Raw genomic sequence first — 22,543 nt, forward strand, 5'->3', positions numbered from 1 at the left:
CAAGCAACATACACAAAATGCTGGTGGAATGCAGCAGGCCAGGCAGCATCTATGGGAAGTAGTACAGTCGACGTTTCAGGTCAAGACCCTTCGTCAGGACTAATGGAAAAACGAGATAGTAAGAGATTTGAAAGTGGGAGGGGGAGGGGGAGACCTGAAAATGACAGGAGAAGACAGGAGGGGGAGGGATGAAGCCAAGCGCTGGGAAGTTGATTGGCAAAAGGGATACAAGGCTGGAGAAGGGGGAGTATCATGGGACGGGAGGCCTAAGAAGAAAGAAAGGGGGAGTGGAGCACCAGAGGAAGATGGGGAGGAGAGACAGAGAGACAGAGAGACAGAGAGACAGAGAGACAGAGAGACAGAGAGACAGAGAGACAGAGAGACAGAGAGACAGAGAGACAGAGAGACAGAGAGACAGAGAGACAGAGAGACAGAGAGACAGAGAGACAGAGAGACAGAGAGACAGAGAGACAGAATTGCCATTCTGGTTTCCACAGTTCTGCAGCCTCTTTCCGTTTGACTTTAACACAACTTCCTTCGCCATTCTAGGATACATGCCTTTAATACCCCAGATTTCCATTTTATAAGAATATAATTGATTTGTGCTCCATGATTACATTCTCAAAAGCCATTACTTGTTAGCCAAGTTTTGTCTACTAGTTCACTACACAAATAACTGAAATTGACTTCCTTCATTTACGGTATTTTCTATAAGAACACAAGAAATATAAGAATACGCTGTTATGCTTTGTAACCTCAAAAATAAGCCTATGAAAGTGATAGTAAGTATCTATGGTGAGAAACACGTTGGACTGTTCTTCCATCCCTTACATTTAAAAGAGCAATTGAAATTGCTGTATCAATGGAAACAGTTGACAGAAATGCAATTGAATTGCAGTGAGGAATGAAAGCGAGTATGAACAAAATTGCAATGTTTAAACAGAAAACAGCCAGGTTGAACAAACTGTGTTACAAAATGTCAAGTTGCAGTTTTTAAAAAAGTACTAATATGCACACTGTTAATGAAAAAATCTGATGAGAGTGACACAGGATTGTGTAGCCTAATATTTACGATGTGAAAATTAACAATAGACCAGCAATATGGCTTACACCAGAAGTGAACGGCAAATTAATTAAAATGGAATTGGACACTTGCTCGGCTGTTTCAGTCATTCCGCAAAAAGAGTTTGAACAGCATTTCAAAGATACTGAACTGAAGCCTGCAGATATCCTACTAAGAACTTGTACTGGAGAAAACTTCTGTGGGAATGACATTTGTAACAAGCCACATTGGGCTTGTATGTCGTAAAAAAAAAGGGAGGATAAGTTTAGACAACTACAACTTGATTGGAGATTCATCCACGATATGCAAGCCACATCCCCTTCAATGAAATCATCTGAAAGCAAATTAAGAAAGGTACTGGATGATACCATAGCAGTGTTCAAGGATGGCATTAGAAAAATCAAACACATCAAGGTAAAATAGTGTGAAATGAAAATGCTGCACCCAAGTTCTGCAAAATCCATCCAGTTCCTTATACAGTCTGTGAAAAAGTAGCCAGTGAGCTTGATTACATAGAGGCTAAAGGAATTCTTTCCAAGGTTGAATGGAGCCCATGGGCAACACTGGTGGTCCCGGTAGTCAAGAAAAATGGGTCTGTCAGGATCTGTTGTGACTTTAAGGTTACCATCAACCAAGTACTGAAAGTACATCAATACACTCTGCCCAGGAGAGGATATGTTTGAAAATCTTTCTGGAAGAAAACTCTTCAGGAAAGTGGACTTAGCTGAGGCCTACTTGCAGATGGAGATGGAAGAGTCCGAAGTGCTTCTCACCATAAACACTCAAAGGGCTTTAATTGCTATAATAGGCTTGTTTTTGGAGTTACAAAACATAACAGTGGTGACGAGGTAATTTAAAAACAAAGCAAAGACAGTTGCTGACCTGTTGAAGCACAGCAAACCTTCAGAGTACAAAAAAGCCCAGCAGCTGCAGAGACTGTCAAGTTAAAAAAAATGGCAGAAAATGGAAGATTTCAGAGTTTATAAACAGTGAGTATGAGGTGACAATAATCGTTTTTTTTAAAGCAGAAATGACTGGCTACATTGGAAAGACTGACATTTGATTACACAACAGATAACTTAAATTACTGATTTTAATTACTGAACAGTGTATTGAAGTAAAATCATTTTCTTCAGATGCATTATCCAACATCAAGGCAGGCCACAACTTACCGGTATGCCAGCTATTCTTTAGTGTTGAAGGTTCTACCTTCTCCCACCTTCAAGCAATGAACCAAAGAATATCCTTCATGTTAAATTCTTTAATAAATGTCTGTACAGAATTGCCAGTATTTGCATCTAACAGATGTTTCATGAAAAGTGAGTGATACTTGGCCTCTAGAGAGCACAGTATTCCTTGGTCTTGGGGCTGGATAAGTGACATACAATTTGGTGGTAAATACTGTAAGAACATTATTCTTACACAAGAGTTCAGCTTTGGGGTGAGCTGAACAGTTATCCAAAATAAGAATAATTTTGCGATCTTTGGGTAGCCCTACAGACGTGCAATGTGCTCTGGCTTCTGGCACAAACATTTTTCAAACCACTAACACAATATCAGGGGTAATCCAGCAATGTTTATTTACACAATATGTTATCAGGTAAATTTTAAACACCTTTCAAGGCCCTACGGCATTTATTTTTCAATTCACCTGTGGTTTACATCTGTGAGTACCTGCAGTGTTGGACCACCCTAAAATGGGTGCTCTGCCCTTCAATTACTTAAATCCTGCTGGATCTTCTTCACCCTCTGTTGCCAATGTTTTCCTAGGTGTGCGTCACCAGTATAATGCAGCTCAGGACTGCGGTTCTCGTCAGCTATGAGCTTCGCGAATTCCTTCATGTACTCGGTAGCTCCTTCATGGTTTGCAGACCATTTTTCTCCACACACTTTATGCATGGAAATTCCATGGTGCTTAGTAAACCTTTGAAGCCAACATTCACTATAGACACACATGTTCTAATTCAGTGGTCCCCAACCTCTGGGCCGAACAGATCTGGGCCGACATTTACGTGCTGGGCGTCACCTAATTAATTAGCTTGTTTATTTCGACTTTTTCTTAAAGATGTGCTGAGTGCATTCCAGCTACCGCTGCACCGCTGCATTCTTCACAGCCTGGTATCGGTCCGCGGCCCGGAGATTGGGGACCACTGTTCCAATTTAAGTTCTTTATGGAACAACTTAGCTCGGTTCATTATCATACTGTCCAACAAGTCAACTCCATCACTCCAGTGCTGGTGAAACCATTCAGTCATCACTCAACTCAAGCTCAGTGCTCTTACCAACTTTCATACTTTCCTTCATGCTCATTTGCTTTAGTGAATTACTGTTCGCATAGAATTGCAATTTTTTTCTCCCTTTGGTGCTTTATATCATGTACAGTTGACGAACAAATGACAAACAAGCTACCCAGCTCACACACAGTAACACCTTGGTCCAGTTTTATCAACATTTCAACCTCCTCTTGGATCAATATGGCCTGATGTTTACATTTGATGCCACCACATGTACTTACACTTATCTTAGATGCCATAGCTAGTCAGGGTTAAATTTATGTAAAATAAGCAAAAATAAGCACATAATATTGGGACTACTACCAACAAGTGCAATGTAATTAATAAAATTAGTGTGCTTTTGTCAAAACGAGTCTTGCCACAGATGGCACTGAGTACACTACACAGTGCCACCTGGTGGCCACCCAGTAAACTACATTGCACAATTTCATCTGAATTAAAAGAGGTGCCAAACCATTAGCTTCCAGAAAACCAGTGGTCAAGTACACAATATAGGCCATCTGGCCCATAGAGCCTATTCCGCTATTCAATAAGATCATGGCTGATCTGACAGTGGACACAGCTCCACCTACCTGCCTTTTCCCACAATCTGTAATTCCCCTACCATGCAAAAAGAATTAACGCTCTTAAATATCTAATGAGGTAGCTTCTACTACTTCCTTTGGCACAGAATTCCACTGATACATCTTCTCTAGGAAAAGGACTTTCTTCTTATTTCCATCTAGTTCTAGCCTCACTTACCAGTGGAAACATCTCTTTTGCCTTTTGTCTTATCTATCCCTTTCATAATTGTATACTTTTCTATTAGATCCCTTCTCATTCTTCTGAATTCCAGTGAGGATCATCTGAGGCAACTCAATCTCTCTTTGCAGGCTAACTCCCTCATCTCCAGAATCAACCTGGTAAACCTCCCCTGTACACAGTCTCCAAAATCAGTATACATCGTTTCTCAAGATGAGAAATGCCTGCTGTACCCTGTACAATTGCAACGTAACCTCCCTGCTCTTAAATTAAATCCCTTTAGCAATGAAAGCTAACATTTTATTTGCCTTCTTGATAACCTTTTGCAATTCCTGCACAAGTACTCCCAAGTACCTCTGCACAATAGCATATTGCAATTTTCACCATTTAGTAATATATTCTATTGTTCCTTCCAAAGTGACTGACATCACATTTACCAACACTGTACTCCATCAGCTAGATCATTGCCCACTTAGCCTACAATTGTAAGAAAAAGTTTGTGAACCCTTTGCAATTATCTGGTTTTCTGCATCAATTACTCATAAAATGTGGTCTGATCTTCATCCAATTCACAATAATAGACAAACACAATTTGCCTAAACTAATAACACACAAACAAGTGTATTTCTTATTGTCATTAGTGAGTACATAATTTAAATAATAACAGTCTAGGTTAGAAAATGTACGTGAACCTCCAGGGTAATTCCTTCTACAAAAGCTATTTGGAGCCAGGTGTTCTAAGTAATGAGGTGAGATTGGAGGTGTGGGTTGTAGACGTGCCCTGCCCTTTAAAAAAAGACACAAATTCAGATTACTGACAAAGCCTGCTCTTCTCAAGAAAGGTCTGTTTATGTGCACCATGCCTCATGTGAAAATATGTGAAAATATAGACATTAAGAAAGAGGATGTGCTGGAGCTTTTGGAAAGCATCAAGTTGGATAAGTCACCAGGACTGGACGAGATATACCTCAGGCTACTGTGGGAAGCGAGGGAGGAGATTGCTGAGCCTCTGGTAATGATCTTTGCATCATCAATGAGGACGGGAGAGGTTCCGGAGGACTGGAGGTTTGCAGATGTTATTCCCTTATTCAAGAAAGGAAGTAGGGATAGCCCAGGAAATTATAGGCCAGTGAGTCTTACTTCAGTGGTTGGCAAGTTGATGGAGAAGATCCTGAGAGGCAGGATTCATGAACATTTGGAGAGGCATAATATTATTAAGAATAGTCAGCATGGCTTTGTCAAAGGCAGATCGTGCCTTACGAGCCTGATTGAATTTTTTGAGGATGTGACTAAACACATTGATGAAGCTAGAGCCGTAGATATAGTGTATATGGATTTCAGCAAGGCATTTGATAAGGTACCCCATGCAAGGCTTATTGAGAAAGTAAGGAGGCATGGGATCCAAGGGGAAATTGCTTTGTGGATCCAGAACCGGCTTGCCCACAGAAGGCAAAGAGTGGTTGTAGACGGGTCATATTCTGCATGGAGGCCGGTGACCAATAGTGTGCCTCAGGGATCTGTTCTGGGATCCCTTCTTTTCGCAATTTTTATAAATGTTCTAGATGAGGAAGTGGAGCGGGTTCATAAATTTGCTAATGACACAAATGTTGGGGGTATTGTTGTGGATACTGTGGAGGGCTGTCAGAGGTTACAGCCGGACATTGGTAGAATGCAAAACTGGGCAGAGAAGTCGCAAATGGAGTTCAACCCAGATAAGTGTGAGGAGGTTCATTTTGGTAGGTAAAATATCATGGTAGAATATAGTATTAATGGTAAGACTCTTGGCAGTGTGGAGGATCAGAGGGATCTTGGGGTCCGAGTCCATAGGACACGCAAAGCTGTTGCACAGGTCGACTCTGTGGTTAAGAAGACGCATTGGAGTGCATTGGCCTTCATCAACCGTGGGATTGAGCTTAAGAGCCACGAGTGCAAAAGAGTAAAAGATTACAGGATTTAAAAAGCACTACGAGTATAAGGACACTTTATCTGAATGTCTGTTGTATTCGAAATAAGGTCAGTGGATTTGTGGCATAAATCAGTACAAAGGGGTATGATTTAGTGGCCATTACAGAAACGTGGTTGCAGGGTAGTCTCACCTAACAGTGGAAACAACATCCTGCCTCGATCTTATCTATCCCTTTCATAATTTTGTGTTTCTATAAGATCTCTCATTCTTCTGAATTCCAGCAAGTACAGTCCCAGGTGACTCAATCTTTCCTCATAGTCTAAGCCCCTTATCTCTAGAATCAACCTGGTGAACCTCCTCTGTACCGCCTCCAAAGCCAGTATATCCTTCCTCAAGTAAGGAGACCAGAACTGCACACAGTACTCCAGATGCCACCTCCAACACCCTGTGCAGTTGCAGCATAACCTCCTTGCTCTTAAATTCAATCTCTCTAGTGAAGAAGGCCATTTACCTTCTTGATAGCCTGCTGCACCGGCACAAGCACTCCCAAGTCCCTCTGCACAGCAGCATATAGCATCTTTACCACTTAAATAATAATCTGCCCTTTCATTTTTCCTTCCAAAGTGGATGACCTTGCATTTACCAACATTGTATTCTATTTGTCAAATTCTTGCCCAATTAACCTATCTATATCCCTCTGTAGACTCTCTGTAACTTCTGTACAATTTGTTTTTCCACTCAATTTAGTATCATCAAACTTATACACACTATACTCAGTCCCCTCTCCCTGACTGTTGATGTACATCATGAACAGCTGCAGGTTCAGCACCGACCCCTGCGGAACACCACTCACCACTGATTGCCAACCAGGGTAACACCCTTGTATCCCAATTCTCGGTTTTCCATTAGTTAATCTTGCTTATTCAGCACCCCCAACTCCATGCACCCTCATCTTATGGTTAAGTCTTTTATGCTGCACCTTATCGAACGCCTTCTGGAAATCCAAGTAAATAACATCCATCTATTCCCCTATCCACTGCACTCATTATATCCTCAAAGAACTCCAGCAAGTTTGTCAAACAGGACCTGCCTTTGCTGAATCCATGCTGCATCTTCCTGATGGATCCATTTTTTCCCCCAGATGCCTCACTATGTCATTTTTTTTGTCATTTATTTTTTATTGAAGTTCATCATCAAACAATAGCTTTAAGCATTTTCCCAACTACAGATGTTAAAATAACTAGCCTATCGCTACTTGCCTTTTACCTATATCCTTTTTTTGAACAGGGACGTGATATTCACCCTCTTCCAATCCACCGGGACCTGCCCAAAGTCCACAGAATTTTGATAAATTACCACCAGAGCCTCTACTATAACTTCTTCCATTTCTTGAGTACCCTGGGATGCAGTCCATCAGGACCAGGGGACTTCTCTATCTTCAGGCCCACAAGTTTGCTCATTACTACCTCTTTAGTGATAGCTATTGTATCATGGTCCTCACCTCCCAAGTTCCTCGAGCAGCCAATACTTGCCGCAGATGTGGTCACCAGGAACCACAATGGGGTCCACCAGCTCCCACATCATGCGGATACAGCACCATCTGATCCTGCATCATCCCTACATTATTTAATTAGCTGTAATTTAGTGACTTTTTATTCTTCCACTAAAACAGACTTACCTGCTACTTCCATGTGCCTCCCTGCCAAAGCCTCGAGTTCCCACTCCTACACTGGTCCATTCACACAATGTCACCTCCACTTTGACCCTGCTTTACTTTTATATGCTCCTGCTAATGAATTGCGAAAAGACTGGTCCACCACGAATGCGCCAAACCCCGCAAGGTGCTCCTTCTTTAAACTCTTCTCCCTGGCCTGTGCGACCCTCTCCCTTTGCGAATGGATTGGTCTGCCACTGCCAGGGTATCCTGTTGAAGGGTCTTAGCCCAAATCATTAACTGTACTCTTTTCCATAGATGCTGCCTGGCCTGCTGAGTTCCACCAGCATTTTGTGTGTGGTAACAGAAAAAGACCCGCAGAAATCTCTAGAATTTGCTAAAGTCTCTGTTCATATGTCTATTATAAGAAGAGCACTGAACAAGAATGGTGTTCATGGAGGGACACCACAGAGGAAATTATTGCTCTCTAAAAGAAGGGGGAAAAAGAACATTACTGCACATTTCAAGTTTACAACAGATCATCGGGATGTTCCACAAAACTTCTGGGACAATATTCTGTGAACAGATGACTCAACCATAGAACTTTATGGCAGAACTGCACACTGCTTTGTTTGGAGGAAAAAGGACATTACATACACACCAATACCAAAACCTCATAACTCTAAAGCATAGTGGAAGAAACATGGTTTGGGACTGCTTTGCTGCCTCAGGGTCTGGACAGCTTGCAATCATTGAGGGAATGATGAATTCAAAATTGTATCAAGACATTTTACAGGAGAATGTCAAGGTAGCAGTCTGTCACCTGAAGCTTAAATAGAAGTTGGATGATGCAACAAGACAATGATCTGAAACACAGCAGTAAATCAACAACAGAATAGTTTAAAAAGAAAATTTGTTTTTTTCCAAATATATATGATACTGGATCATTTTTCTCAATAAATAAATAACACAAATATTATACTTATCATTTATTTAATTGAGTTCTCTATCTTGTTTTAGGACTATCTGAAGACCTGATCACATTTTAGGTCATATTTATGCAGAAATAGAGAAAATTGTAAAGGGTTCACAAACTTTCTAGCACCACTGTATCTACATCTCTCTATATCTTCTGCACAGTTTGCTTTTCTATTCAATTTAGGGTTATCAGCAAAATTAGATACACTACACTCTGTTCCCTCTTCAAAATAACGTACACTCCATAGTCAGCTTATTAGGTACCTCCTATACCTAATGATAGGCCATTGAAATGTACATTTGTGGTCTTCTGCTGCTGTATCCCATCCACTTCAAGATTCAAAGTGTTGTACATTCAGAGATGCTCTTCTGCACACCACTGTTGTAGTGTGTAGTTATTTGATTTACTGTTGCCTTCCTGTCAGCTTGAACCAGTCTGGCCATTCTCCTCTGACCCCTCTCATTAACAGGGCATTTTCACACAGAGAACTGCCACTCACTGGATTTTTTTTTTTTTGTTTTTCCACACCATTCTCCATAAACTCTACAGACCTTTGCGTGTGAAAATTTCAGGAGATCAGCAGTTTGAGATACTCAAACCACCCCATCTGGCACCACCTATCATTCTATGGTCAAAGTTATTTCTTCCCCATTCTGATGTTTGGTCTGAACAACAACTGAACCTCTTGACCATGTCTGCATGCCTTTATGCATTGAGTCGCTGCCACAAGATTGGCTAATTAGGCATCTGCATCAACAAGGTGTATGGGTTCAAAGTTCTAAGTAAATTTATTATCAAAGGATATACATGTCACCATATAAAACTGAGATTCATTTTCTTGCAGGGATACGCAGTAAATCCAAGAAACAATAGAATCGATGAAAAACTGTACTTAACAAGACAGACAAATAACCAATGTGCAGAAGACAACAAACTGCAAACACAAAAAGATGTGAGAGATGACAGACGAATAGAGAACATGAGATGAAGAGCTCTGAAAGTGAGTCCATAAGCTGTGGGAACAGTGCTGTGATAGGATGAGTGAAGTTGAGTGAAGGTACACCCTCTGGCTCAAGATCCTGATGGTTGAGGGGTACTAACTGTATCTGAACCTGGGTTCTGAGGCTCCTGTACCTTCTTCCTGATTGCAGCATTGAGAAGAGAGCATGGCCTGGGAGTCCAAGATGATGAATGCTTCTTTCCTGTGATATGCTGTGTAGATGTGCTCAATGGTGAGGAGGGCTTTATCGTGATGGACTGGGCTGTATCAGTACTTTTTTTTTTATAAGATTTTCTGTTCAATGACATTGCTTTTTCCACACCAGGCTGTGATGCAACCAGTTGAATGCCATCATCATCATCTTTTAGAATCTAATAATCTTTGATCAAAACAACATTGGCTATTCCAACTTTAAAAAAGTTAAAAGCTTGTTATGTAACAAACCCATTTAAACATGATATTGTTAAAAATTGCGCACATCCGTTGACAGGTGATTTTTTCCCCAAGAATACCTGCATCTGTCAGTTCAAATTACATATACATTTGTATTTTTGATATTGAATTGTCAGCAAACTTAACTAAAATAGGATTTTAATAACTGCATTAAATATCTTTACTGCCTATATTTTATTGTTCTAGATTAAGACAAAGCAGTTAGTTTGGGAATACTCAATGGATTTGTCAAAATGTGTTTTTGTGCAAAAATGTTATCATACATCACACAATAAAGAATTTTATATTCTTAAACCTAATGATATCATACCCTGTACTTTTATTTTTTTAAAAATCTAAATTTGTAATTTGTTCCTGATTGCCTCGACATGGTTTGGGACTTTTTTGTTTAACATTAATTGTAACGTGTTTGCAACCACTGAAATAACTGTCCTCATGGAAATAACGGGCACATCAAGGAACCTGACCTAAAAAAGAATAAAGGTTTGAAAACAAATTAGAATGTTGCCATTCCACCAAATGGGGAAGAAATGGTGGGAGGAGAAGATGGCAACGCGATGTAGCGCGTGCAACCTCTCCGGTGAAATGATATCGTATTTGTTAAATAGGGGCCATGCAAAATTCTGATTTAATGGAGACAGATGTGAGAAGCACAGAGGAACATCTGGAGAGACTTTTGAAATGCCCGGTTCGCTGCCGCTGCTACTGTGCAATTGAGAATCTCCGGAGGGAAGGCCCCAAATCCTCGGCTTTGCCTGTTGCTGGCAGCCGGGGATGGGATCGAAGCGCTCGGCAGAGAAGGTGCTCGGTGGGCTGGTCGGAAGCTCGAAGTTTTCGGACGACTCAGAGTCGGACTATGGTCGGGTGCTTCCAGGATGCTGCATCGGCAAGCTTGCGGCGCTGGAAGCTCATGGAAGGGAGAGTTTTCATCCTTCTCCCGTCTGCGTGAGATGATGGGACTTTCGAGACACTTTGAACTTTTTTTTTACCATGCCCATCGCCTGTTCTTCATCAAGTTACAATATTGCTTGCACTGTTGTAACTATATGTTATAATTACGTAGTTTTTGTCAGCTTTTCAGTCTTGGTCTGTCTTGTTTCTGTGATATCACACCGGAGGAACACTGTATCATTTCTTAATGCATGCGTTACTAAATGACAATAAAAGAGGACTGCGTGTCCTCATTAATCTAATCAAATCTAAAAACACTGGGTGAGCATTATGGTTGACATGGACTTGTTGAGCCCAAGGGTCTATATTCATGTCATATTGCTGTATGACGATCAGAGAGGTTTAAAGATCAAACTCTGTATTCTAATCAACAGAGTCATAGAAAAGTACAGCATAGAAACAAGCCCTTCAGACATCTAGTGGTGGCAAACCATTTAAACTGCAGCTTCCCATCAACCTGCACAGAGACCATTGCCCGCCATACCCCTACCATCCCTGTACCTATCCAAACTACTCAAACGTTGAAATCAAGCTCGCATGCACCAGTTGAGCAGGCTGCACATTCCACACTCTCACAACCTTCAGTGAAGAAGTTCCTCCTCATGTTCTCTTTAAACATTTTACATTTCACCCTTAACCCATGACCCCTGGTTGCTGTCCCATCCAATAAGCTAGAAAAATAGAAGCCATACTAAAATATTGGTTTCAGATCAAAAATGATAAATTGATTTTATTCAAACATTGTCAGAATAGATGAAAGCTAAACTCAAAGTGCACCTTATTCAGTCTCTTTTTAGACATTCTATACGTAGTATAATTCTAAATTGGTTTCAGGATGCTAATGTGACAGTGATATAATATTTTTTTAAAATCTGTACATACCTGGCACCAAAACAAGTTAAACCATTTTTATAGTTATTACCGTGGACTGAAAAATTAGTACAGCACAGGAGAGCAATGGCTCATCAGATCTGTTCTAGTTCCAGCTCCTATTACCCACAGTTCTATAAATTATATGCCCTGAGCCTATCTAATCTTTTTTGAAAGGCACTGATCGTAACTTACTTTCCTCAGATTTCTAGGTATGAGCAACTCAGGAAAAAAATTCATCCTCACATCATTTAACCAAAACTCTAAATCTGTTCACCCTGATTTTAACGGAAACAGCTTCCTTCTTGCCCATCCAAACCAGTTATGATCTTTGTAGATATGCTCAATGGTTTTCTTGTGATGTACCACTTTTTGTAGGCTTTTTTGTTCTTGGGCAAAGGTGTTACCATATCAGGTCATGACGCAGCCAGTCAGGATACTTCCCACTCTGCATCTATAGAAGCAGGTTTTAGAGGACATGCCGAATCTGTGCAAAAAAATTAGAGGCCTACTGCCGTGCCTACTTTGAAATGGGGCACTTACTTGCTGGACCCAAGACAGATCCTCTGACATGATAACACTAGACAGCTTAAAGTTACTAACCCTCTCCACCTTCTCCACCTCAGATACCTTAATGAGGACTAGCTCATGGACCCCCGAGTTTTTTGACTGCAGAAGGAAGAAATAACTCTCTGCTTTTGTTTACGTTGAGTGAGAAGTTGTTGTGGCATCATTCAATCTCCCTCCTATATGCTGATTCGTCACCACCTTTGATTCAGCTCAACGGTGCACGTTGGAGTTGTACTTAGTCACACAGTCATAAGTAAAATGCAAGCTCGGTCGGGGGCTAAGCACACAGTTTATGGTGCACATGTTTGGATGGTGATTGTGGAGATGTTGCTGCAATCTGAAATGAGTGTTGTCTGCAAGTGAGGAAATAGAGGATCCAGTTACACAGAAGGTATTGAGGTTAAGGTCTTGAAGCTTATTGGGTGCGGGGGGGAGAGAAGAGGAAATGATAATGTTGAACGCTGAGGTGAATGAAAAGCACCCTGGTGTATACATCTTCACTGCCCAAATGTTCCAGAGCTGAAAGGAGAGCCAATGAAATGGCACCTGCTGTTGATCCATTGTGACTATAGGCAAACTGGAGTGGATCAAAGTTACTCCTCAGGCAAGAGTTCATACAATAATCAATGTTATAAATATGGAAAGTGTTCCTGTGCTGTAAAGTCAGTTGTAGCACAGTTTTTTGTGCCATTGTTGAACAAGGGCATCTTGTTATCTTTTTAAAATAGGGTCATGAACAACCTGATAAAACAGCAAAGCAACACACACCCACTCACCCCCTCCCCCACATACTACAACAGTACAGTGGATTCTGGTTAATTGAGTCAGCTGCTTATTTGGGACAACTTTTAAATAACAAAAACTATTCCAAAAAAATTATCTGGATTCCCTTCATTTACTTGAGACAGGAGACTGTTGCCACTTGCACTTGTGTCCATTATACACTATACCACACTTAGAGTGAACAATTTTTAAATAAGTGTCAATCTCATGTGCTTGTATTCAAAAAGCAGTGATTTTTGTTACTAATAGTTGGCAAGGAATAAGCAGAAAGACAATTCAGAACTGTTTTGCTCACTGTGGTTTCTAGCATTCAGGTTTGGCGATGCTAGAAACAGCCAGAGTGAAAATGAAACAAATTTCATAACTTCCAAGTTAGGAACTACAAAGAATTAAAATATTGATAATCACCTTGAATGTTACAGCATAAGATTTAGAGGTTGCTTTCTGCACTGATTCTGTTCATTTACAGTCAAAAAACATGGTAGTGTACACTGGATATATTTTCATCAATAACTATTAGGAACTAATACAGTTTTATAGTACTGTAGCAATATTGGTGGTGCTCTAATTTGTTCCGTATTCGAAAAAGGATCTAGTGCTTTATTTAATTATTGTTACTTAGTTTAACAGTAATTTGTCTTTTTTTTTAAATAAACATTTTTAACTACTGCCATGAAACTTTGGTTAATTGGAACAGCTGCTTAAATGGGTCAAAATATACCAAGCCCGATGTATCACAATTAACCAGAATCCATTATATATTGCTTTCTACATCCATTGAATCTACCACACAAGGAAACAAACTGTATAGTTGCAAAACTGAATATAGACTGTCATTTCATGACATTTCTATAACCAGATTACCATTATCATTAAGATTTTGCATCCATATAGACAAAGGTAGATGCCAAAGACAGCTCAACTCAATTGCATTCAGTGAAATATCCCAATATGCCTTATTATATTAAAGCATTGAAATCAAACCACATGTTGAATTGTCAAGTGATAACCAGAAGCTTGACACTTTAAGTAGCATTCTGGAAAAGAGAGATGGGGCAAAAATCATACAGATTTAGGTAAAGAAATTCCAGAAAGATCTTAGGAACATGAAAACAAGTGATAGAGCAATAAATAAATGATGGATCCATATTTTTAAATATAAACAAGGAAAAGAAGATTCCTTTCTGTGGTTAAAGATTACAAAGGGGAGGGGGAAAAATTATCAAAGAAGTTGGAAACAAGGACCCAGCATTTTCCAGCTACCAAAAACAAGAGGTATGTGAACATGGATGCTTAGGAAGAGAAAGTGATGTTGAAGAACAGGAGATAACAAGCAAAAAGCAGACTTGCAATTAGAAACTTGACTTAGAGTAGAGCTGGAAGATTGCTTAACCATTCACTGAAGCATTAGCTAATTTTGGTAAATACTCTCCTTTACTTCGAGTTATCATCTCCTTCATTCACTGCTCCCACATGTCCCTTTAACAATAAAGCTAATTCTAGTATTCCACATTTCAACGTTCTTGCTTTGTACAGCAGCTGACCCATTTCTTATTCTTGGACTTCTAAAGTGGAAGCACATGGTTGGGTTGCATCCTTACAGAATCAGGCTTATCTCTGATATTTGTCGTGAAATTTGTCGTTTGTGGCAGCAGTACAAAGCAATTCAAAGAAAGTTACTATAAATGACAATAAAGAATATATACAAAGAAAGAGCAAAATAGTAAGGTAGTGTTCATGGGTTCAATGTTCATTCAGAAATCTTATGGTGGAGGGGAATAAGCTGTTCCCAAAATGTTGAGTGTGCGTCCTCAGGCTCAAGCCCAAAATTGATTTTTATTTTAAAATGTAGACGCAGAGCATTATAGCCATATCTTAAAATGTTCTGCTAAAGCCAATGGGACACTTAAATTCTGGCCAACTTTTAAACAAAAATACAGGAGACCTACTTCTAAACCGTTGCTCTTTTTGAGATGTCCCATCACTCCATGTCAACACTGGGACCAAAAGCCAAGTTGGAAGACAGAACAACACAGCATCGGAAAAGCTCACCCAGCTGATGAGATTTGTGCTGACCATGATGCCAAATGAAACTAATCCCTTCAGCCTGAACATGATCCATATCCTTCCATTCATGCATTTCTATATAGTTAGTTGATTAAAATGCAGAAGATGCAAAGCATTCAATCTACGTGGAGGCATAACAATCTAAAACCTCTAGAAATAAATGGCCTCAGCAATTGGGTATGTAATGCTTTGATTACAACTTTAATTGCACATCCCAAACATAAAAAAAGGTGCTAACATACAGTGGTTCAGGTAAATATAGGAATGAACACTGTTTCCATCCAGAAACGTTCGTGCTTAAATGTTGGGCAGCGACATTGCAGAATAGAAGACTTCTCGGGGTTTGCATCAAAAATGTCTAAGTCTGTGCATGAGTATTAAAGGAAATGTTGTACAGTTTCTTTAACAGAAATTAAAAATACTTAAACTCAATGAACCAATATTACTGCAACTTCATGGGACGCATACCAAGCAGCAACAATGGTACACGCTTACAGAAAAGGAAAATAAATATGAAACTTATTAATACCAACCCATTTTCAATACCAGCATAATATCACAACATACTAACACTCAATTCAGAATCTAAGAAATGTATACTGACATCATTTAATCTAAAAGTGTATTCAACCAATAAGGGAAAATCTTCAACAATATTTCAATACAGGTTACTAAGATTAAGTGACGTTTGAATTCACAAAACAATTTGGTTAGTTTCAGTTTTATAAACTGTGTACCCTCAATTGAATGAGAGAAAATTATAAAGCTATCTTGAAGTTTCTAATCTCTAGCTTTGAATATGTTTATGTAACCATTAAATCCAAATTGTTTACATTTCCTCCACTGAGCCCCACATGCTAAAGAAAATTATTAAGTTTCAGTTTAATCTTATCTTTCCTATCACTATTATTCAAAACGTTCCCTGTATTATAATATTTCGGTTCTGCTATTTTCCTCTTCCGCCTTATTTCAGCCTAGATAAAAAATGAAAAGTGCCATTCTAGAGTAAGGAGTTAATGGAATGACACTGGACAACAAAGATTTTGCTTCCTGAATACTTTTGGGTGTGCCTTATGGATTTTGGGCTGCTGATCATGAAAATTACCATGAAGTTTCCCTATCACAAACTATATATAAACTATCACAAAGTATTTATTTAAATCATCTATATTTGTTATTTAAATTCCTAATTTAAGTCAATTAAAATGTTGCCTACAATACAAGATGAAAAATGTTCCAGCTTGTCCAGGCATGGACACGAATAGCTTCCCAGAATAGCTGATGACAAGATTACAAAAAGCATTTTTGTCAGAACAGAAATCAAACAAGTCAATAATGACAGGCAATTTCCAGATCTTCTAGCAGAATTGGAGAAAAATCATATGGAAGACATTCAAGGATGTTGCTGAAAATTTTCTACAGAGCACCAAACTACACGCAGCTGGTTGATAACATGCTTCAAGCATACAAAACCATGAAGTGCAACATGTCACCAAAGATTCATTTTCTGCATTCCTGTTTGACTTCTTCCCTGAAAATCTTGGTGCTGTCAGTAACTTACATGGCGAAAGGTTTCAACAGGAATCTATCAATGCAGGCTGATTATTATTGGATACTTAAGAATCCTCAGACACAGTAGAAATAAAAATCAACAAAACATTTTTAGCTTAGTTGAACTATTGCAAGCTGTCCACATTGTTATGCAATTAAATGCATTATATTCAATAAGTTAATTTCTTGTTTCTCCAAATTCCTACATAAAAGTACTGTAGTCTGAAATTATTCAACCAGTCTATCATAAACAAAAAACATTCTTTAGGAAGCAACATTTCAAAAAAAATTGTTCTCCAGTGTTATGCATGAACAAGTGGAGAAAATCTTCACACGTTCTCCAAATAACTGAAGCACTGATCTTCTGTACATCATTAACATGGAATGAATACTCATACCAGAAAACATTCCTGTTACCCAGTATTCAAATTATCAGCCTCAATTTAGCAGAAATACACTTCATAAAAATATAAAATTTTAGATTCAGAAATAATCCAAGATATTGCTTCAGAGCAAACAGTCAGTTTAGAAATACTGTTTCAGGTGAGACGTTGACTCACAGGCACATCTGCTCTTGCAGCTGGACACAAGAATGCACTGGCACTATTTGAAGAACATGAGGTAACCTGCCCCACCCCGACAAATACTCTGCAAGTAAGAGAAGCTATTAGTCTAAGTCAGAGTACTACTGCACAGAAAATGGCCCTTCAAACAATCTAGTCCGTTCCTTTTAATCATTTCACCTCTACCCTTAACCATCACCTCCAGCACTAGTCTCACCCAATCTCAGAGGAAAAAGCCTGCTTGCATTTACCATATCTATACCCTTCAATTTTGTACACCTCTTTCAAATTTCCTCATTCTCCTATCCTCCATTGTTTTAAGTTGAGAGTGTTCCGATGAAAGTCATCTCAGTCACCTGCCCAACACTTGCCTCTCATCCAAATTTGCTAATGTACTCTGTTTTTATCTTTTGAAACAGCATGATACCTATAACAGATGTACAAAATAAATTGCAAGGCTCATTTACAAAAATCAAATGCTTTGAAGAGGAGAGGGAAAGAAACAAAAAGAACTCCTTTTTTGGGTATAAACTAGGTAACAGATTTCAAGAAAAGCTGTTTTCAGAATTATGTAGAACAATTGAAGAACAAATTGCACATTGAGTAGCTTGGCTACTCAAGGAAATATACCCAAGGCCTCTCAGGAGCTCTGCCCTCCAATACAAGACTCACAAACACTTATTATTTATGTTTGGATAGATTTTCAGCATAAACTGCCAATTCATTTTGATCAGTATTGTACAGTATTATGATCTGGCAAGTACAACAATTGGTAGATTCATAAACATTTATAATAATGTAACTGGATAACAAGCCAAGGGCAGATGTAAAAAGTAATAAATTAAAGCATGTCAATTGTACTATTCCTTTTCATTTAAATCTTGAAAATGATGCAAATGATTGCAGAGTGCAGCCACATGCTACGCTATCAGTAATGGATCTTCCCAACAGAATTTGCAGATTCAATTACCAATTGCTGAGTTCCTCTGGGTGTTGCTTTGGATTTCCAGCATTTGCAGAATTTCTCGTGTTTACCAATTCAATAAATAACATTCTCTCATCAAGGAGTCCTCATATTCTTTGTATTAGCAAGGACAAAGATATGGGAACAGAGGAACACACACAAAACGCCGGAGGAGCTCAGCAGGTCAGGCAGCATCTACAGAAGTGAATACAGTAAACAGTCAACATTCTGGGCTGAGACCCTTCATCAGGACTGGAAAAGAAGGGGGAAGATGCCAGAATAAGGTGGGTGGAGGGGGGGGGGAGAGGCAGGAGATGTAGTACAAGCTAGAAGATGATAAGAGCTGGGTGAAGAGTCAAAGGGCAGCAGAGATCACAGAGGGAACAGTGAGAGATGGTCTCACTGACCTCCCAAAGAGAAGTTTTGAACGTCTTCAGGGTAGCATACCTCAAAAAGACTTCATAGTGGAAGCAACACTCATGCTGTAAACAATGGTAATTACAAATCCTACCTTCTAATGGCTCCAAAGTAATGCAAGGCAGGTTATGTGGTTAAAAAAAAGTTGACACCTACACTATCTAGGTTGGGACACAATATACCATTCAAAAGGGAGAAAACACGTGTAGAAAATTCTCAGACAGCATATAACAATCTCTCAAAATGAATGCTTACTGCAGTAGTTAACTCACAGGGTACATACGCCCCAAAGAATTATAATGGTTAATGTTTAACCGAATATGCACATTAAAGAACTCCCAACATCACTAATTGTTTAAACAACAACATTATCCCAGGATCTCTTCCAAGTCACACACCATCTTAATTTGGAAATACATCACAGTCCCTTAATTATCTCTATTCCAAATCCTGGAACTTCCTCCAAATATATTTTGTGGGAATACCCTCACAAAACAACAAAAAAATCTGGCAGAGTTATGGGTAGCAAGGAAGGCTGTCAAAGGTTGTAAATATGAGGGGAGAAATGACAGATGAAGTTCAGACCAGATAAGTGTGAGGTGTTGCACTTCAGGATATCAAATGCAGGAAGAAAGTACATAGTCGATGGCAGAATCCTAGGAGCATTGATATAGAGGGATTTAGGGCTACAAGTCCATAGCTCCTGAAAAGTGACAACATGAGGAAAGGGGAGAAAACAAGGCACACAGTACATTTTCCTAAGTTGCTCAGGGTATTGAGTATACCCTCTTGCAGCTGTATTAAACTTTGATTAGGCCACATTTGAAATATTTGTGACATCTCAGCCATGGCATTACAGGAAGAATGTGGACACTTTGTAGTGGGTGTAGAAGTTTGCAAGGATGTTGCCTGAATTAGAGAGCTACAAGGAGAGGATAACATGATAAGAGTATATAAAATTATGAGAGACAGAAATAGGGTAGATACTCAGACTTTCTCCCTCCCTTCCCCCACCATCCACAGAGCAGAAATGTTAAATACTCATGGGTAAAGTTCAAAAGAGATTTGAAGCTTTTTTTAAAAAAAGGACTGTACTACCAGGGGAGGTGATGGAAGCAGACACAACAGAACTGCTTAAGAGATACTTAGATAGGCATATCAACAGACAGGAAATGAAGGGATGTGGACCATGTAAAGACAGATATGTAGTTTAGGTTGGCATCATCAGCACAGACATGGAGGACTGAAGAGCCTGTTCCTCTGCTATACTGTTCTATATTCTAATTATAGCAATTTGTCACTACCTCCTCGATAGAAATGTGGAATAAGCAATACATTTCTGTTTCATCAACATCCCAAAAATTTCATATAAACTCTAATATTGTTTGTAGGGCAGCTTATTGAACCTGGAGATTAGGTCAAACATTTCATCACCAGTCCAGGTGACATCATCAGTGCACAATTGAGTGTTATTTCTGCCGAGTGCTCACATTTATATTGGTGCAACTTGCTGTTCTGACTGTTGGCTGTTGTGCTGGCTATTAGTCTCCACTGGGCCACGGCTGTTCCTAAATTCTCCAATAACCCTGCTCTAGGCTAAAACAATCAATCATGGCTGCATACATGCACAGACATATTTCTAGAGATCCAAAATACAAAAGCTATAGTGGTGTTTTTCTTTTGCCAAACTGATTCTAGCCAAATCAAACTAAAATCCACAAAATCATGGGAGGGAATGCGGAATAACATTGGGCATTTTGGAGCTGTTTTACTATGTCTGTTAAGGAAACTGTACTCATCAGAAAAAAACATTGCTGTTTCATTATAACTTGCTGTGTGTAATTTACATAGCTTCATGAAAATCCAAAATTGATAGAAAATTCAAACATATCTACTGTCCCACCTACTTCAAAATATTTTTGCTGATTATAATCAATTAATTGATAAGCAATTAAGGCCAACATTCTATGGATTCAATTACACCACTCCAGAAAACATTGATGTAAATATTAATTCAACTTGCATATTCAGTTTTTTCAGAAGAGGATAGAAATATTACAAGCACTTTTTTAAAAAATTACTAATTGCTGATATTCTGTTAATGTAACAGGAACTGTGACCGTTTTAAACCCGTGTACAGGAATTCAAATTTCCTCAATATTTTCCGAAAATTTGTTTTATTTTGCTTTCGTAAAATGCCTCAGCCTACTCCCATAAAATTGTTGAGCGCCTTCCAAAAGACGGTGTTGAAAAGAAATCGAACGGCGCATATGGACTTTTGAGTGTTTAGTGGAAAGAGCTGTCCATGGTACTGTACTACACTGTCTGTTGGGCTACAGCAAGGTACCGTGACGTCTCCATTGATTCCAATTCCACACCCAGAGCACCAGGTACAAGAGTACTGAAAATCCTTAATTGCGTTAGCCAGGTTTTTGTTTTAATGTTTGAGCTGACGACCATTTTATGCAAAAGCAACAGCATTTAGAAAGTATATACCGCAGAAATATGGATTAAAAACTACAGGATTAGAAACGCAATCTAAGAAAAACTTAGCTTTGCAATCTTTTCTGCATTTACAGAGCTATTCAACAAATTTGTACAATAAGCTTATATGATCGAATTGACACGATTAGTTAAAAATATCTGGAGCGAGATATTCCACAGCAAGTATTCTTACAAAGCCCCCAAATTTCGAAAATGTAAGATGGGGAGGAATTCAGTCAACCATACACCACCCACCCACCCCCCATGAGTATTTATTCTACGACGGATGGGCTGCAGCGAACTCATTCATAAATGCTAACAGCACTAGAGTGTCTCCAATTCACAAACCCCACGGCCGCGACGCGCAGCATATTTAAAATATAAAAAGGCAAGCACACAATCTACTATTTCTTATAAAACAAAAGTGGATCCACGGCCATCGCTGCAGGTGAAAATGAGAAGGAAACTGACAGGTTGTAAAAGCTGACACGTCAGAAAGAAATGTGCCTCCCGCCTCGTTCACTCTGCAAAGTCGCCCCCCTTTTGATTTGGAGAGTGTTGGGGCGGGGGAAGGCCAGGCGGTTCTGAACGATCGTGGGCGATCCATTTGGACTGTACAGAGGCGACTGCTGTCCATCCATTCATTGACTGGTTCATTGATGAGTGCTCGCCGTGCCCAGGGAGTGAGTGGAGTGGCGGGTGGGCTGGGCACGGCCGGGCCGGGCGGGGGAGGGGGTGGGGGGGCGAAGACTAGCAGCCTTACCTCCAACACAAAGCAGAGACATGGCTCCTCTCCCCTGCCCGGCGTGTTTATTCGCCTTTTCTGTCGTTCTCGAACTGTATAATTCACAGTTGCTTCTGTAAACCACAACCGAGCAGCGTCCGTCGCCAACTCCTCACCTCAGCGCTTTACTCCGCGCCGCCATTTTGTTGGGAGGCAGCCCCGGCTCTGGCTGACGTCACGGTCAGGCGGCGCGAGCGGGGATTTGGCGGGATGACAGCGGGTCACGTGGGCGCAGCATGCGGGGCGGCGCCGGCGGTTGTTCGGCGCCCGAGGGGATCCGGGGGATCGGCCCGGCAGCGTGCTTCTCCTCAGCACCGGGGCTAACGGGCGTTAAACACATTCTAAACCTGCCTTTCATGTAGAGAAAAAGGTGAACAGTGGCTCAGAGTAATGGGAGAAGTTGCCTTACCTGTGTAATAATACAGAAGGCATGAGAGCACATTAGGACA

The 22,543-nt window shown here is 39.9% G+C and overlaps 1 protein-coding gene across 4 annotated transcripts in view; it reads right to left on the minus strand.

The window, feature by feature from the left end:
• LOC134337269 (protein unc-13 homolog A) overlaps window positions 1-22,159 on the minus strand; it is a 298,564-nt gene extending 276,405 nt beyond the window's left edge. For all 4 annotated transcript variants that reach the window (XM_063032135.1, XM_063032134.1, XM_063032133.1 and 1 more), the window contains exon 1: window positions 22,074-22,159. In XM_063032135.1, coding sequence (XP_062888205.1) covers window positions 22,074-22,095 — 22 coding nt within the window. In that variant the 5' untranslated portion in view covers window positions 22,096-22,159. The remainder of the gene's footprint in view (window positions 1-22,073) is intronic.
• Window positions 22,160-22,543: the final 384 nt, after the last annotated feature.

Source organism: Mobula hypostoma, chromosome 24 (genome assembly GCF_963921235.1).
Source record: "Mobula hypostoma chromosome 24, sMobHyp1.1, whole genome shotgun sequence".
In the NCBI taxonomy this organism is placed as follows: Eukaryota; Metazoa; Chordata; class Chondrichthyes; order Myliobatiformes; family Myliobatidae; genus Mobula; species Mobula hypostoma.